Below are 13702 nucleotides of genomic sequence, written 5' to 3'. Positions count from 1 at the left end.
CTGATCTTTTTACGTATGTAATTATTAACTAAATATACCTAACACTAAAACTAACTTCATATAGAAAGAAATAAAAAACTAAAAATGGAAACTAATTGGAATTCTCGGCTACAAGAAGTCTACTAGTGGAGTTACCGATTAATGGTTGTAGTTTCACTTTGTACCAAGTGTAGCAAGGCCGTATGCAGAAAATTTTGTAAGCGATATAGAAATTTATAGAATTAAGGGAATAATAACTTAATTGTCGTACTTTTAGACAAGATATAACCTATGGGGGGACTGATAAAGCTTGTACGTCAGGCCAGCAAAGCCCCATTCTCAAGCATCGACGAGGACCAGGATCGGGGTTGGCAAGGACGCTTTGTCCGGGTAAAGACCGCCGATCTGATACCCACTGAGTGGAGGCCGTTTCCCGAGAAGTGGAACGTATCACATAAGTATACCTCCTTCCTAACGTCTATTTTATGTTTTATCTTCCCTTTTCTAGCCGGTGTTTGCTGTGGTGCATCCCTTGCTCGAGTTTCAGACGCCATCCCTCGGCTCAAAGAGTGGATCAATGGTATTTGTTCGCAGATGCCTTATGCAGAACGCTCATGGCGCGAGCTCTCGAAGGGTCGCTGGGAAGCCCGTTCTCATGGTATGATCTTTCTCTCCGAATAAGTAGTTCTAGACGTCTTTTCTAGCACTTATGTCCTCATTGACTCTACTCTCTTTGCAGGCTTGCCCAAGACCATCGAGCTCAGGCCCTTGGTGAGGGGCGAGGATTAGCCCGATGATCCCTCTACTTCAGGGCATCCCGGAGCCATAACAGGGGAGAAGAAAAGGAAGAGGGCCCTGAGTTCCCCGAGCTCGAAGAAAAAGAAACCAAGAAGGAGGCTGGTTCGTAAGCCAAAGAAAACCTCCAGCTCCCGAGTGCTTGACTCAGGCTCACTCCTCCAGCTCAGGGACGAGCCCGAAGAGGATGAAATCGTTGTAGCCCATGATCCGCCTGTCCTCGAGGAACGGATAGAAGCCGAAGGGGAAACGACAGAAGCTAATCCTCCTCAGGTTCGTGAGGCTGATGCCGAAGTGAGGTCCGAGAACTATAGAGACGTCGTCTTTGCCCCGCTCGACGTTATAGATATTTCGGGATCGCCTATATTCACAGAATCAATGTTCGATGAAGCCCGATCGACGAAGGAGCGATCTAATGAGGGGGTCCATGGAGCGGATGATCCTCTCTGAGGCTTCTTTGATGGTGTAGGCTCATCCGCCCTGGAGGAGTTCACCGGATTGGGTGACTTAGAGGTGCCAAGAAACAGTCCATCCTCAGAGGTCAGCAGGACGAACTTGAGCCCAAGGTTGATCAACCGGTTTTTTACTCCAAGCATAGATCCTGGCCGGAAGAGATCAATCATTATCACTGTCCTGGAGGATTCTCCGGTTATTTCCGCCCCCTTCGGGGTAGCTAGCTACCTCCGGTGCCTGGTAACTGATGAGGACCATGCAAAAATGAACGAGGTAGATGCGCCATACTTGTTCAACAAAGCACAACAGGCGCTAAATCGGGTAAGGTGTTACCAAACGTTTTTATATTTCAACTTTAGTTCTTGATGATTCTAATATCTCTTCTCATATTTGCACGCTTTGGTGCTCCACCATGAAACCTTCCTCCGGTACCGGGATGAGCTGAGCCAACTCGAGGTCGAAGTCAAAGAGCTTGCTGAGAAGACAGGCATGTATAAGCTTCTCAACGAGCAACGTGAAGAAGAAGTCAAGAGCCTTCGAGCCGAGTTGAACGCGACTCAGGAAGAACACGCCAACATGGTGGAACAGGTAAAAATATTTGAAGTTAGTGATGAGAGGCTATACACGGTGACTAACGGTCAGAATCCGAAGGTCCAACAGAAGGTTGATCGGGTCGACCAGCTTCGAGCCGAGATGGATGAGGTCAAGGCCTTGGCCGAAGAGTGGAAGGGCAAAATGGACCGATTGGCTTCGGAAAAAGGATACTTCTCGGGAGAAACTGGCCTCTGTGGAGGCCCAATTTTGAGTGGTGAGGGAGAAAGCTGAAGCCCGGTCCCAAAACATCGAAGAACTCCAGTCTCAATTGGGCTCGGCCATTGCCAAATAGGATACCCTTGCCAAGGAGCTTGAAGCAGCCATGTTAGTGGAGGAAATAACCAGGGTCGATGCTGAAGAGATAGTGGCCCAGTACAAAGCTGACGCTAAGGCAACCTAGGACAGTCGTCGTATATGTGAAGTGCCAGTCCCGAAGGGAGGCTCCCGAGGAAGCTCATGCCTGGGATTTGATTTATCGGCCGAGATCGAAAATGCTAAGAGGCTCGAGGCCGAGGCCAAAAAGTTGGCGTATCCCGAGGACGAGTAAGACTCCGAGGGTTCGGGAGGATCCGAGGACAGAGAAGACCCCGATGGCCCCGGTGAAGAGGCGGGTTTCGGCGAAGATCAGGCTTCTTATATGCCTGTTGATACCCAATTTTACCCTCATATTTTCAAATAGCATATATACTTTCAAAATATTATTTTTTCATCATTACCAATTCAAAGAGTCATACAAGTATTTTCTATAATTTTTCATAATTCTTAAAGCTTTAAAAACTGATTTTCTTGCATTTAAATTACTTGAATATTTATTAATTATCCTTTTAAATTATTTTGTGATGACCTAATCATCACAATTTATCATTTACACCCACATATATATTTTATAACATTTTACTTAATTGCATATGATTACATTGGTATTTATTATCTATTTACACAACTTTTTGCAATAATAACCTACATTTTATACATAATTATATTTATTATATTATTTATGTTATAATAGCATTTTTATATTTTTTATAATGTTAAGCTATTATTTTCCAGTATTTACCCCATAAATAGTATTTTATTATTTATTAATCATATTTATAAATTATTGTTTTCATAAATTTTGTATATTTAATTTTGTAGCCTAATGAAGGGCAAATTTTTGGACCAAACAGACCCAAATCCATGGCCCAATCCCATTAGCCCAAACCAAACGACCCTTTTAATCCAACTCGGTCGCAAACCGTTAAACCAACCCGTCCGGCTCGATTTTTAACCTTGGCCGTTGATCTCTCAAGATCAACGGCCCACAACTTCCCTACCACTTTTAGTTACCCAACCCCAAACCCTAATCCCCATTTTCCTAAAGACCGCCGCCCTTATGCACCTTTATCCTCTTCTTCTCCCTTGAAGAAACCCTAGCCTCCTCCTCCCTTATCCTCTCTAACTCCGAACTCAACATGGAATCACTCCATGATTCCCTTTCCATTTATGCCCTGTCTCGTTGTTTCTTACACGGTTTTGGTATCACATAGTACTCGCCTATTTTTGGTAAGTGTCAGGCTCCGAATCAAGGGAATCAAGCTCCATTCTATTTAGATCCAGACGATATTCCGTCTATATACACTCATTACCAGGATATATGGGTCAGATTCAGTGAGATCTCTGACTATTTGTGTTCTCCTTCTTGAACTAGGGTTTACCATATTTTTTCTCCTGAATTGATTTTTGCATGATTTTCTTTCCTTATTTTGTGTTTGATCAATTATGTTTCCTTGTTTGTTCGTTCAATTTTACTACTATATAAACTCCCCTTCCTCGTTCCCTGACAAACAATGACTACTGCTACAACTATTGTTACCATTATTATTATCCTCTCTACTCTCATTCTTCTTTACTTTATGCACTCTTGGTTGTGGCCGGCTGAAATCCAAGGCCACCAGAATTATCTCTAATTACCCCTCTAGTGCGAGTACTGCTCGGGGCTTGTTCGAAGCTTCTGTAAACTCTAACGCACTACGGATGTGGAATTCCTCTTGTTGTTCCTATTTTGCTACTTCCTTTAGTGATTCTTCTCTATTTGCTGTTAAATTTGCAAACTGGTAGGTGCACAAGCTCTCTCAGTTATGTTTCTTCCCAATTTGTGTTCACGCTTCTGAACATCCCTATTATGTGGGCGTTTCAAAGCCAATATGATATTATGCCGACATTTGTTTGATGTTTTTGGATTGTGTAAGTTAGCATGATTAGAAGATTTCTGGGTCGTGATACTTGTTCGAAGTTGTTGTGTTTATGAATGCCTAATCTCTCACATTGACTGTTTAATATTGTGTCTTTATGTCCGAATTTGAACGCTTGCCCTGAAACTCTAGAGAATTACTGCATGTCCGAAATTTGTCTTAATAAGTTTATGAATCCTTTATGTAGGCCCTACTCTTGTCCTTATGAATTCTATGCTTTAACAAAACTTGTGGCTTCAAGAATTGCAATGCGGTGTCTAGCCAACTCTGTACTCTTGAGTATTACCTAGCTTCCTAGTTAAATCTTACTACACTTTGTTTCCCTGTGTTGTTCATGGTTGACAGGTTTAAGTTCTGAAATATGTCTGCTCTGTTTAACCTTAAGTTGGCAATGCCTTCTACTATGATATTTTGAACTAGGGAACCTTTGTATCATACTCAACACAATTGAGATTCTTATTAGCTGTTATAGATCATACATGTCTTCTTGTTTACTATGTGTAATTGTCATCCTCTAACTATGGCTCTATCAAACCTTCCTAACTTAGGTTTATAGTTTTAAAATCCCTTTTAGACTTATTCTGAACCATGCCCTACCCTAGACCCACTCCAGAAGGCTCAACATGTGCATCTTGTGTGTTCTTACCCTGTTAACTATAAATGACATGTTTCCTCAACTCTCATGATGTTATGTCTTCAGCATGTTCTCACCTGCTTAATGATTTAACCATGTTATTATTTTACCATGTCAAACTTACCATGTTGAAATTAAGTTTACTGATTCTCCTAGTTCCTAGTCCTTGCTTAATCAAATCTATCATTCTTGCTTATGAAATTCCCATGTGTTCATGAATCCTGCTAAATGTCACATAATATTGTCTCTATGAGGTGTTGCTTTAGAACTGTTTAGTTGATTTCCATGTGTGGTCCATTAATTTATTCGGTAAAGTGGTTAATATTGTAATTGTTGGGTTGGATATGAGTCTGTATGTTGCTTTGGGTTGTGCAAATGGACATACTCTCCTGTTTTGTGAAGTGTTTGGGTCTCGACCTGCTATTTGAGTGAAAGAGTCTGTTGAAGGCCCAAACAATGTTGGGTTAGCTCTTCTTGGGTCTGCTCTATTTGTTGGGGCATGTAATCATCTCGATTCTGTAATATTTGCATCTGTTTCCCCTTTTATCTTTGGTCCTGTAATAATTTGTAAACAAACAATTAGGGTGCTAATGAAAATTGGGGAAACAGGTATACTCTATTCTCGCATGAAAGGGTAGAAAATATGCCTATAGGGTCTAAATATTTTATTTGTTATCTTGATTGACATGCTCTATTTCTGTACACTGATAGAAAGCATGCCTATAAGAACCCAAATGCTTCACTTGCTCCACATGTTCTATTCCTGTGCACTACTAGAAAACATGCCTATAAGAATCTAAGTGCTTCACTGGTTCACATGCTCCACTTCTATACCCTTTTAGATAGCATGCCTATAGGATACAATAACACATCTTTTGCTAATGTCCATCTAGAGATCATGTCTATAGGGTTAAATTAATCAATCAAACAACTGTTTCTATTGCTCTTGGTACGCTGCTCCTTTAGATATCATGACTATAGTATCTTAATCAACTAATCAATTACTTTGTTACTTCATTGTATTGCCACGTTTAGAGGACATGCCTATAGGGATAAAGTATATAAAATAAATTCCAATTGCTGACTACTAGAAATCCTGTCTATAAGATACAGTCACCTGCCTAAGAAGTATGTCTATAAAATCAACACTGGTAATTCGGAATTCTAAGATCGTTTCACTGCCTTATTGCGCAAACAATTAGAAAGCATTCCTATAAGACTTGCAACGCTTCAAATCTGCCCATGAGCTAGTCTAAAGCAGCACTATCGCTTGTACAATACTGTAAACCGGAATCACATAGAAATCATGCCTATATGACTTAATTATCCTAATGCGTCTAAAAACTACCTACTGCTGAACCTGCATGCGTGCAATTTGAATGTGCACTAGTTTTAACAATTTGAGCATCCTAAGAAGAGTCTAGAACCATCCAAATAGATGTCCAAAGCCTCCTGGACCATAGGCATGGGATGGGTAGTGCACGCGTAGGGTGCGACCTAGAAATGAATTAGAGCGCCTTTAGGTAAACAACTTCAATATAGTAATCAGGTAGCAGGAGATGATAGTTTGTGCCCGCTGAATAATATGAGCAACCCCCACCTTAAGGGAATTGCGAAGTATTATTTATGTTGCACGGGGTGATCATTTAGGCTAAAAGACTTAGGATCCCCCCCTTGCATGTTTGTTATTTACACTTAGTCATTTAATATAGATCAATATGGCTATATCCTTGTAGTCATTAAAGTTTGTACCAATTCTCATGTGCTATAATAAGATTTTTTTTTACTTCTAAATTTCTCTTTATTTATTTGATCACCTAGCCTAATTACATGATCCACATAGTTTAAAGTTTGGTGGGGACCCACAGTTGTGGAGCTCGATGAGTGCTTAACACCTTCTCTTTGAGGTAATTTGAGCCCTTACCCGATCTTTGGTGGCGTTGACTAGTTAAACAAAGTTATTTGGAAATGGGTGTCATAACGCACCTCAAAAATCGTTAGGTGACGACTCTTCTCTTTCAATACCTCATTTAAAAGAGTTGTCACACGTCGAAGTTCGCTTTCGCGAGAAAACGGGGCGCGACAGCATGGCGACTTTATTGGGTATATACTTAGGCTCTTACCATGACGAACTTAACTTGTGTGGATTACTTCCTTTATTTTATTCTTCATATGTTTTAAACTGCTATTACATGCACATTCCTTCCCTTATTTTCCTTTATTTTCTATGACATGTATGAACTCTCTCTATTCCATCCCTACCTGTTTCATTACGTTCTCTTACATTTTTATGAGCTAAACTGACTTCTCTTTTGTCTTTCTTTTCCTTTCTTTTTTTTTTCATGTTCACCTTTGCTACTTTATTTACTGTTTTACGTACTTTTATCATGCAAATACTTGGCAATGTGTTATTATTTTTGCATAAAGCATGTTCTGCATCATATTCCACTCGTGCCAATTATAAACATAGCGGTGCTTGATGAGTGTTCGCGCTTTCCTGAAATTATCCTTTTAAATCGGAAAGGCTTATTTGCGGAAGACTAGTCGATCAGCGGTGCAGTCGACTGTCCTGTGCCTTTCTCTTTCAAGTTGTCTACTTAAGAGTACCAGTCTAGATCTTTCTAGAAACCACACTCTGACTTGAAATGTACATGCATCATGCTAAACCTGGTATGGGTTGAAGCGTTATTAACGTAACAACCCGCTTAGATAAACCTTGTCCAAAGTCCAACGGGATTTCCATAATCCCAAAGGACACTATCATTTTATGTGCATTACTTGGAGAAAATGTGCCAACATGTTGATCATTATTGCGTAAGTAGTCGAATCTAGAGGGGGGAAAGGGCTAACTCTGATTTATTTGCAGAAAATGAAGCACGAAATCCCCAGGTTCGGTATGGTCCAGAATATCCCGCCTTTGTTACTTGACTGGTAGAAAGACCTTGCTCCTTGTGACAAGAATCATGTGAGGAGGGTACTTGGTAATCTACCATCTTTGCTAAACGTTCAACCAAATAGGGAATTGATCGATGACGCTACCATATTCTAGGATGAGAAACGAGCTATTTTTCGGTTTGGTAATATAGAAATGAATCCTCTCTTAGAAGAAATAAGGGGTTTCGCCAAGTTACCTTGGGATAGTTCGGGACTGCTAGTACCAGAGCATCGCACTCCCCGCGGTTTTCTGAAAATGTTAGGCTTTAAGAAGAATGATAAACTACCCTGTCTAAAGAAATCATACATCATTTTTGAGTTTCTTTACGAGCGCTATCGGCATAGCAAGTCATATCATCTTCATATTGATGAACTAGCCATTACTTCTTTGGGATGGGTGCATCGCCGAGTTTTTGTTTTCATTGTCTGCTTCCTGGGTTTGTTGATTTTTCCAATGAAAGGGGGAAGAATTCATACTCACTTAGCCATGGTCACAGGACCTTAATGGATGGTATCGAAGGACAAACTTATACTATCATCCCAATGATCTTAGTTGAGATGTACCGTGATTTAGATTAGTGCAAGCATGGGTTTGGACACTTCGAGGATTGCAATCTATTGCTACAAGTCTGGATGCTGGAACACTTTCAGAGGGGTGAGTATCGCCAATAGCTTCTGCGAAGGCCACTAAATGACTACAAAGCCAACCATCACCCAAAGAAAATGACGTTCATTCCAAACAGGTTTGCAAAGCCTGGAAATGCTATAAGTTGGGTGTGTTTCTTCAGCAATCTGACAGACGAGCAAGTGCATTGGATGTTTGAATGGTTTCCTAGTAATGAGTTCATCATTAGATCAAAAGGAACTACTCACTTGGTACTGATCGGGCTGCGAGGCATATACCCTTACGCTCCTGTAAGGGTAATGAGACAAGCTGGAAGAAAACAAGTCATACCTCAGGTTTCCAACATGGTCCAGTACAAGGCAAATTTTAAGGGAGATGTCATCCTGTTCAAGTTCGAAGCACAACACATGTGGAACCAAAAGACCATTGTGGAAGGAGAAACTATTGAACTAGACATGTATCACGCCGGTCATATGTATTACTATCTATCATGGCTAGAAGATGACGTAGTTGGGGATGTCAAACCAGGAGTAAATTTGAAGGGTAGGGTCAAAGATGAAGTGGCTGAGGCACAGGTGAAGTACAAGATGCTACACAAAAGGGTGTTCGAGTCCGAAGCTAAACATCTGGAGAAGCACAAAGGGAAAATGGAGGCGATAAGGGAATGGAAGGAGATTACCACTAAGTCAATGGACAGATTGGAATACTTGGAAAAAGAATGATGGATCTAGAAGGGAAGACGAGAAAGAGACTTTCGGATTTTCAAGGCACGGACGACGATGAAGGTGGAAAGCTGGCAAAAGCTTACTTATTGCTGGATATGCGCGATTTGGGAAACATGATTGATGGAGTCAAGAGAGCCAAGCATAGAGAAGGTCCTTCAGGGACCAAGTAGATTGGGAGATGATGTTCTTTACTGCTTTCTAGCTTAGATTAGATTTCTATGTAATAAGGCTAAATGCCATTAGTAACTTTATTATATTATTGTCGATTTAGTAAAATATTATTTTGGCTCATTTTTGCATTAATGAAATGAAGCAAACATTGGCACCAATTTTCTCCAAGTCTATGTGTCGCTTAGGACTACCTCGGGCACAATGAGGTCCCCAAATTATTGCATGACTTTGTGAAACATGTTTAATTATTGCAAACACTCTTTTATTTCACCTTACTGACTTGGTTATCTTTTGCTTTTTCTTTCTTTTTTTGATTATTCCCATTCCCAAAGGTTAGTTCGTGCATACCGGCATCATCAACATACCACACTAGATCTAGAGGTCCTCCACCTCCTCCTCCACCTAGCGACCCTAAAAGCAAAAGTAATGGAAAGGGGAAGATAGATCATTTAAGTATCAGGAAAGACAATGTTGTTGTGGCAGAAAATGTTGAAACTTCAAATGGTAGAAGTACTCTGGGGCAGAATGAGTTGGTCTTATGTTTGGAACAGAAAATCCTGGAACTACAGGGCGAGCTTGAGCAGGTCCAAAATCTGGCAAACCTTTCCCTTACTCTCAATGTTCCCGACATCAACCAGCAAAACCCGGCTACCCAAAACCAAACACCACTACAAAACGCACAAAATCAGAATCCACCATCCATAGTTCTAAATCCTCCCGCACAACACCAGTATCATAATCCCGCACCTCCCCAGAACCTTAACCCGCCACCAATGCCAACGACTCTACAACACCACCATCATCCAACTCAATACCTGCAAACTACAACTTATCACACTCCCGAAAATACACCACAACCTACTCCCGATCCCCAAAAATCGACCAACGACCACCCATATACCCAAGTTCCAGGAACTCATCAAAGAAATCTGATATATGTGGAAACCTTACCTCACACCTCGCAGCAAATCCAATACATACCCGAACTAACTGAGAAGGACCTGTTTGTTAGAAATATGGCGGAGGAACTCAAGAAGCTTACAGGAAGAGTCCAGAGTGTTGAATGTGGGAAAGGTGTTGAAGGTCTAAACTATGAAGATCTATTCATTCAGCCGGATGTGGAACTGTCAGAGGGTTACAAACCTCCCAAGTTTGAAATGTTCGATGGTATTAGCGATCCGAATGTGCATCTGAGAACATACTGCGACAAGCTTGTAGGAGTGGGTAAAAATGAACAAATCCGCATGAAACTGTTCATGTGTAGCTTTACAGGAGACGCTTTGTCTTGGTATATCAGTCAAAATCTAAAGAAGTGGGTTAATTAGGTAAGTATGGCATCAGATTTTATAGACAGATTCAGGTTCAACACAGAAAATACGCCAGATGTTTTCTACATTCAAAACCTCAAGAAGAAGCCGACAGAAACATCCCGCGAGTATGCTACTCATTGGAGATCAGAGGCCGCAAAGGTAAGTCCAGCACTTGAAGAAGAACAAATGAACAAGTTCTTTGTTAGAGCACAAGATCCGCAATATTATGAATGATTGATGGTCATCGAAAATCACAAGTTCTCAGACATCATCAAGTTAGGGGAAAGAATAGAAGAATGAATCAAGAGTGGGATGGTAACTAATTTCGAAGTGCGGCAGGACACGAATAAAGCTTTGCAATCAGGAGGTATTTCAAAGGAAAAGGAAGTGGGTGTCGTGATGATAGCCTAGGGCCCTAAGTCTCCCCTCGTATACCTAACACCTTCACCCACATATCAACCCTCACCCCCAAAATACCAATACCCTGCCGCCACCTACCATACCTACAACACTCAATCAGCGTATTAGCATTCACCTCCACCTGTCTGCCCAAATTACCCAAATCCACGTCCAAATTTCCACCGCAGACCCCCTAGACAATACACCCCATTTGCTGAACCCATAGCCTAACAGTACGAGAGACTAAAGGCCGCTGGTTATGTCACCTCTATTCCTACTGTTGTTGTAGAAAATCCCTCCCAATGGATCAACCCCAACAAAACGTGTGCTTATCATTCATGCATAAATGGTCACACCATTAAGGAATGTCGCTCGTTGAAAGACAAGATTCAGACGCTGATCGACACTAAGGTTATACAAGTAACAGAAGATGCACCGAACATCTGTAACAACCCTCTCCCGGATCACATAGGTGAGAGAGTGAACGTGATAAAAACTGATGAGGAGTGAGATCAGAAAGGGTCCATTAGACTCATTCGAGAGGGAGACGCTCCTAAAACATCTCGAGTCACCCTCACGCCAGTTGTGGTACAAACCCAAGCGCTATTTGAAGTCGAGGTAGCTACACCCTTCACTGTAGTAGTAGCTCCCATACCACCTTACTTGCCTGATGTCATCCTGTGGGATTATGTTGCGGAAACAAGAAAGAAATGAAAAGCCAAAATGGAAGGAAACAGGTGCCGTACAAGGTATGACTAGAAATGGCAGAGTTTACACACCTGAGAATCTGGGAGGAACAAGCAAGGAAGCTGCATTCAAACCGCCTAATGTTGAGACCAACACCGACGATCTTTGGAGGAAGATACAAGCAAAGAATACTCTATTGTTGATCATCTGAATAAGACTCCTGCCCAAATATCCATCTTATCACTGTTGCAAAACTCATATGCGCACAAGAATGCTTTGATGAAGGTGCTAAGTGAAGCTTATGTACCCGCCATCATCACTACTAGAGATATGGCTAACATGGTTGGACAAGTATTGGAAAGCCACAAAATCACTTTCCATGAAGATAAGTTACCACCAGAAGGACTGAGTCACAACAAGGTGTTGCACATCACAGTGCAATTCGAGGACAAGTTCATTGCTAGGGTCTTGATAGATGGAGGTTAAAGCCTGAACACATGTCCACTAACCACTCTAAAGATATTAGGTAAAGGCCTACACGAGATACAAATGGGAAACATGAATGTGAAGGCGTTCGATGGATCTCAGAGATCCACTATCAGGGAAATCAATCTTAATCTACAAATGGGTCCAACTTGGTTTGATGTTGAGTTCCAAGTGCTAGACATATCTGCTACTTATAATCTATTTTTGGGACAACCATGGATACATGCAGCTAGGGCAGTGACTTCTACTCTGCATCAAGCTGTGAAGTTCGAATGGAGTCATCAGGAGGTGATCATTCATGAAGATGGAAGCAACCCCATCTACACCAATCAGACCGTTCAAGTCATCAAAAATAAGAGGAACTTGGGTGGAGAAATGTATCACTGCAATGAACAGGTGATTGCAATTGAAAAGGATCGATGGTGGAGCAAGAAGATAGAAAGCATATTGTTGTAGACGGTATATGAACCAGGCAAAGGTCTTGGCAAAAAGCTTCAAGGGATCACTAAACATGTACAACCACAGTACCATGGCACGGCCTTTGGACTCGCATATGAATACACCGTACAAGAGCATCAGGATTGGATACCGCCATGGCGCGCCCCTTATTATCCACTGGAACAACCTGTACCACCGTTGCACTAGACATTCCGTCAAGCCAACATGATATGGGGAACTGAAGAAGATGAGGTTTTGGACGGTATGAGGAAGTTGTTTCTAGATAAAGAAGATGTGGACTGCAGTGCAATTGTTGAGGAGGAGGAAGACCTTACCATTCAGACAATGGAAAAGGGAGTTGTTCTCAAGAACGGGACCGCTGCACCATCTCGAGCGCACCGAGTTCCTAGGTAGCCTGGCAAATTAGCATGATTTATTTCCAAATTGTTTTGAGTCGAGCTATCGAGTCATACTTGTTGACATTTCAAAGTTTTTAATGCATTACTTTTTTTCATATTTATTATTATCTTTCTACATTCTTTTCAGCATAATTATTACATATCCTGATGAACCTATGCCTGTGACATGTAATGAGACAATGCAACTTAAGGACAGTGATTCGGAAGATCCGAAAGACGATGTGATACCTGGAGAAATTGTCAAAGAAGTAGAGAATTTTGAAAACAAACCAAAATCTAATTTGGAGGAAACTGAGGTCGTTAACTTAGAGGATTCTGAGACGGTCAAGGAAAACTCGCATAAGAATTCATATATCATCGTTAGATAAAGAAGAGTATGTCAGGTTCCTAAAAGAGTATGAGGATATCTTCGCATGGTTCTACGACAATATGACTGGTTTGAGCACATCCATAGTAGCTCACAAGCTACCCATCAATCCCATGTGTCCACCGGTAAAGCAGAAGCTCAGAAAGTTCAAGCCAGATATGAGTTTGAAGATAAAATAGAAGGTCACTAAGCAAATCAAGTACAAATTTCTTCGAGTAGTTGAATACCCGACCTGGTTAGCCAACATTATGCTAGTTCAGAAGAAAGATGGAAAAGTTAGAGTGTGTGTCGATTACCGAGATCTAAGCAGAAAGAGTCCTAAGGATGATTTCCCGCTGCCTAACATACACATACTGATTGACAATTACGCTAAGCATGAAGTCCAATCCTTTGTGGATTGCTTCGCAGGATACCATCAGATTCAGATGGATGAAGAGGATGCCAAAAAGATC

The 13702-nt window shown here is 41.3% G+C and overlaps 1 protein-coding gene across 1 annotated transcript; it reads left to right on the top strand.

Annotated features, from left to right (window-relative positions):
* Positions 1 to 12089: 12089 nt before the first annotated feature.
* Positions 12090 to 12482, top strand: LOC142167386 (uncharacterized). The gene has a single exon (XM_075227553.1). It carries the CDS (start codon positions 12090 to 12092, stop codon positions 12480 to 12482), a length of 393 nt encoding a protein of 130 aa, XP_075083654.1.
* Positions 12483 to 13702: the final 1220 nt, after the last annotated feature.

The sequence above is a fragment of the Nicotiana tabacum genome, chromosome 12 (assembly GCF_000715075.1).
Source record: "Nicotiana tabacum cultivar K326 chromosome 12, ASM71507v2, whole genome shotgun sequence".
NCBI classification, from domain to species: domain Eukaryota; kingdom Viridiplantae; phylum Streptophyta; class Magnoliopsida; order Solanales; family Solanaceae; genus Nicotiana; species Nicotiana tabacum.
This window is presented reverse-complemented; position numbering and strand designations above follow the sequence as displayed.

Coding starts and splice junctions, on each gene's coding strand:
- LOC142167386 (XM_075227553.1), top strand. CDS start 12,090: ATGGGAAACATGAATGTGAAGGCGTTCGATGGATCTCAGAGATCCACT.